This window comes from Gambusia affinis, linkage group LG09, assembly GCF_019740435.1.
Source record: "Gambusia affinis linkage group LG09, SWU_Gaff_1.0, whole genome shotgun sequence".
NCBI classification, from domain to species: Eukaryota; Metazoa; Chordata; class Actinopteri; order Cyprinodontiformes; family Poeciliidae; genus Gambusia; species Gambusia affinis.
The window spans coordinates 22,857,882-22,863,266 of NC_057876.1; the positions used below are offsets into that span (position 1 = coordinate 22,857,882).

General features: G+C 41.6%; 1 protein-coding gene across 1 annotated transcript; it reads right to left on the reverse strand.

Annotated features, from left to right (window-relative positions):
* Window positions 1-1,493: 1,493 nt before the first annotated feature.
* gpr101 (G protein-coupled receptor 101) lies at window positions 1,494-4,948 on the reverse strand. Its single transcript, XM_044126653.1, has one exon. It carries the CDS (start codon window positions 4,170-4,172, stop codon window positions 2,829-2,831), a length of 1,344 nt encoding a protein of 447 aa, XP_043982588.1. The 5' UTR covers window positions 4,173-4,948; the 3' UTR covers window positions 1,494-2,828.
* Window positions 4,949-5,385: the final 437 nt, after the last annotated feature.

The following is a 5,385-nucleotide window of genomic DNA, read 5'->3' on the forward strand; positions in this document are numbered from 1 at the left end:
ATTCAGATCTATGGGAAAGTCCAAAGGAAAGACTCTAGATCCTCTGAACAACCAAAGATTTTAAGATTATCGATTCAAATAACTGTACCTACGGTAAGTGCAATATGTTAAGATATGCCACCTTTTGGAACCAAACATTCACTTTTATGTGAAAAGAAATTGGTTAAGATTTTAAGGAACCACCAATACTAAAGTCTGCCATGAAATGGAAATTGCTGGATCTCTGAAACCTCTGATCACATCTCCATATACTGAGAGAGGAGAAAGAAGAATGTTAGCCAAAATGGACACCTTCAAGGTTGACTGAAATTTGCAGCTACAAGCCGGACGTCTTCTGGAATTTAAATTATGTTTAAATGAAACATAGATGTTTTGAAGAGTCATGCTGAGGAGTCCGAACCTCCAAAACGCTACACCACGTATAAAGCTTGACGTTGATAGCCCCATATTAGGACTACTGCTGAATTCTTCAACTTCATCCCAAATGAACAACTAGACAGTTTAAATCTGGACACAATAATATCTGATAGTTAAATATCAGATGTTATATCTGATAAAACAATTAGTTTTGATATGCAGTCTACAATCAAAACTAATTGTAGACTGCATAAAGCAAGCTAATCTTAAATAGTTTATTTGAAATCGTTGACCTCAAGTTTTACTTAAGATTTGTCTACTATTCTGGGTTGTCATTTTTGATAATCTCTGCCAATGTTGACAAGAATACATGTCAAATATTCAGTTATCAGTATTTCTGAAGGTTTTTGGTAGAAACGTGTACATCTTGCTAAAGTTTAAAATTAGTTTAATTTCAGAGATGTATGTGGATGTGGATATTTTAATCTCTATTTAAATTCCTGTGTGGATTGGAGAAAATCCATAAAAAATTCAAATATATGCACCTGATTTTTAACAATATTTAATGTGATGATTTAAAAAAAAAGCTGAAACCCATCATTGCAGAGCTCGAATTAACATAGCATTCATCCCCAAATGAGCAAATGAAAATTTCTGACCCAAGGTACTTCTGTTTGCGGCTTTAAAAATTCTTTCCAATTTTTCTTAGAGAGGTATCTTACATCTTTACATGCGTTTAATGGAATGTAAGACATCTGTTACATAAGCTCTCCTGGCATGCTGCTTGTTTAAAATAAACTGGTACACTGTTATATTTTTATCACACGTTGCTCCCTGTGTTGTGTGGTGTTAAAAAAAAATACTCTGTCTCTCTAAAGAAAGGCTGATGTTAAAAAGGCAGTAAATACTGAGTCCAAATTTGGCACACTGAAGAAGTAAAAATCTTCAGGTTTTGCCAGAATAAACTAAAAACTGTGTATCTTTGTTCATATTATTGACTAAAGGGTATTATAACCTTTCTATGTTCTTTAGCTTACAGGCACAGTGAATCATTCTTTCTATTCTCCAAAAAGACGCTTCAAGACTAAGAGGAGTTGCAGAAAATAAATATTTACAAGCTAAAAATTAAATTAATATGGGCACATCATTTTTCTTAGTCTGTGAGCAGCACCCTGAGTTGGTAAGATGGAAATAAAGCTGTGACCTCCAGCATGCTTCACATAAAACACACTAGAGGAGAGGTCTTGCTAAACTAACCATTAATTCAAGATACTATTGGTTTGTGTCAGAAAAAAGATATTTCATTTTAGGGCAAGGTCTGGATTGATTAGTGAAAATTAAAAAATACTTTAAAGGTCCATTTTGAAATTCAAACATCAGCAATTACAATATTGGATACTTCTGATAATGGTTTTACAGACAGAACATGATGACAACAGCAAGTCTTGTGCATACAATTTATGTTGTAACTTTTATAACTGCATTTACATATTAAAAAAAACCCAGCCAGTTTGATACTCTTGACTGGATAAAACTTTTATCCTTGTATAATAAACTCCATTGGAGAAGCGTAAAGGGATAGTTTGGGATTTCTGAGGTTAGGTTCTGACAATATCTTAACTGCAGTAGATAACTCACTTTATTTAATATAAATCCAGATTAGTTGGCTTAAAGATAATGGCTGCCCAAAGAGGGACACCAAAGTGGTCTTCTACCATCTTAAAATAACTCTAGGCTCAAAATCTGAAAGCAGTTTTTTGGAGCACCATTTTATAAATCTTTAAGCCATTGTCATTTACACTACTAACACATGAGTTGTTGATTAGTTACACAAGAAACAGGAAATTAAGGAAGGAGGGAGTGCACCACCAGTTATTTTCTTGTACCAACATTAAATGTATAAGGTCTCCTATACATTTTATGTTATTTAATGGTGACAATGTTTCTTTAAAATTTGTACACATAAAATAGAAGAAAACACAGTGTTTAGCTAGTTACCACAAAAACAAACAGCAAATCCAGTTGAGTTTTCCGAATTACAACAAGAAAACACTTGGATGTGATGCCTTCACCCAGATCAGACCTTCAACTTTCTATACAAATCAAATAGACTGTAAGCATCAATTTCTGTGAAAAAAAACACCCAATGCTAACATTAGAGCAATTTAAAGGTTCATAAAACTGTGTTTACATGAATGTTTTTGCTGTTTAAAGACAGTAGGAGTCTGCTGGAATCTAGAGAGTTACCTACTGCTTTTAAAATATTATCTTCTTATTTTAAGGAAACCTAAATTCAAAAAGCTTGCACTTTCCGTTTAAGACAAACCACCAAACGATTGACAAGTGAATGGTAATGTATTCAGTACCACCGCTTACAAGCTCAGCAGGCTAGATCCACATTTATCACCTCCCATCCACAGGAACTCCTCACATAGGAATAAAGGTTTCCTTTCTGATGATTGCAGTGCAGATCATGAGCTTTGCTGGCCGTGAACAGGAAGCTCTCTCTCTGAGCTGAAACTGGTAGAGGTGGTCTCTCTGCGGCTGCCTCTTGACTTCCTCTCACAAGTAGGAGAGGATGACGTTGTGCACTCTTCCCAAGTCTGCATGGGGAAAACTCGAGCAGGCAGACTGGGGAGGTGAGGGTGAGCGTTGGGGTGTCCCTCCGTCGCGGTGAAGCAGCCCTCCACTGTGGAGCTGTGTCGTGGACGACCCTGCTTGCAGAGCATCCCATAAAGCAAAGCCAGGAACTCTTTTCTCACACTGCGATGCATGTAGCCATAAATGTACGGATGAAGGCAGCACTGCAAGAAGAAGAGCACAAGGGCAGTGGAGGACAACCACGGGGGCACATTTGCTCTGGTGTTCATCGAAATGGTACTCAGAATGCTGTAGGGACCCATACTGAAGATATATGAAGCCATGATGACAAACACTACACGAGCTGCCTTGCAGTGGTAGTGGAACCGTCTGTGTTTAACTCGAACAGGGTGTCTTCGGGCTGTGTAGGGGCCCTCAGGTGAACTTGCCTGCTGGGGTAAAGAAAGCTGCTGCGGACTGGTGGGGCCCTGAAATTCCTGCTGGGACGGCTGCGAGTATGATTGAGTCTGAATAGGATGCACTAATGCATTCTGTCTCCTAGCAGCTCTAAACACCATCCAGTAGCATCCGAGCATGATTAGCACTGGAAGCCAAAAGGAAAAGGTGAACACCACAGCAGAATAGGACAAGCTGGAGGACCACACCACTGTGCAGACCTTGGAATGACGGTCAAAATCTATGGCGCCCCAGCCGTAGAGAGGCGGTGTGCTCTGCAAGACGCTGAGCACCCAGGTGGCAATGATCAGGTTGGTGCCTAAGTGTGGGGTCATGCGGGTCGGGTAAGACAGAGGGTGGATAATGGCCAGGTAGCGATCCACTGAGACAACAATGATGGTGTTGACTCCAGCGAATGCAAAAAGGTGCATGAGCACCACCAGAGCCTGGCACAGCCGAGCATCCAGTGGCCACACACCCGGCAAGGCAGCCGCAATGGCAAACGGCATGACTAAGACAGTCTGGAGGAGATCCGCCAGGAGGAGGTTGAGGACAAAGCGGTTGGCGACGTGAAGGAGCTGAGGCTTCCTTTGGAAAACCAGGAGAACGACCACGTTCCCAAACAAAGAGAGGCACACAATCACAGATATGAGCACCACCCTCACCACACTGTCAGCCAAGGAGGACCAGACTGGGTCCTGACTGGACAGTGTGAAGCCATACTCCAGGGGATCATCAGTGAAATTGGAGCCCAAACCAGGTGCCTGGGAGGATGACATCTTCCGGCTGGCACCCAGCAGAGTGTTGACACAAAGTCAGGTCAGTCCCATACTGATCATCACCTAACACCAGCCCATCTGCTGCTGTGGTATTCCTTCTTCAATGGGTTTCAATACACATCTCACATTATTGTTTTAAACGTATTTTATCCAAAGTGACAACATCACCCGCAAGGCGTGAAAGCTGCCCACGCGAGTTATCCACGAGCAGATGAAGATAACCCACATTGATTCGCCGTTCATGGCGATCAGTGATTAATCCTTGAAGGCTTCACCCGACACAAACAGGCCGCTTCTTCTTCATTTTCTTCTTCTTCGTCTCCTTCCTGCAGTCGACATCTGCAGAATGAAAAATGGAATTTGGCGACAGCAGATGCCACCGTCCCAGCCTCCAGCGGACAGAAAATATCACCAGCCGTTAATCTGTTACTGAAGCATAAAAAGCGTTGAGATGATCAGCGAGGCGATAATTTGCCTGATGATGCCGCCTCCTCTGCGCTGCGCTCGGTTTCCATCCCTGCCTCGGCTCCAGTCATCGGCGGCGTGTCTTCACCCAGCGGGGGTCTCTCATCCAGACGGGCAGATCTTCTCCGCCGCGGCTCTTTTCAAGGCGGATCGTTTATTATTTTTATCTGCTTCGATTCCTCCTTAGCAGTGTTAGGCTGCTTATAGTCGGATCTTGTCTCCGAGGTGTCAGAATGAAGAAGAAGAAGAAGAAGAAGAAGAAAAAAACAGGACACCTGTACAGAAATCTCTCCCCCGCCGCCGCTGCTGGAGCTCGACACCAACCCCCTTCCTCCTCTTCTCCCCCCACTGTTGTCATGAATGTGAGCGCGTTTCAGCATCTGCAAGGCATATTTTATGCATCATAGAAGCACAAAAGTTAATTGCGTTATCCTGAAGAATTAATGTCCATTTTTTATAATGACAAGGAACATTTTATGAAATAAAATGTAGTACCTGTCATGGCTAAAGAAACAAAACAAAACAGGACTTCAATTTTCATGTCACAAAAACAACTGTGTTTTATTGCGTAATTGAGGTACACAAGGAAGAAAACATACACACGTTTTTAAAAAGTGTATAATACAGTTACAAATCTGAAAAGTGTGGCATGCACCAACCTCCCTTAACAAAATGGCTGCATGTACTTTCTGAACCACCAAGCTTGTTGCACTGATGCAGAAATTCATGCCAAAGGAGCCCCGACCAA

What these genes read in the sequence shown, in the direction of transcription:
- gpr101 (XM_044126653.1), bottom strand. Translation starts at nt 4,172, where the DNA reads ATGTCATCCTCCCAGGCACCTGGTTTGGGCTCCAATTTCACTGATGAT.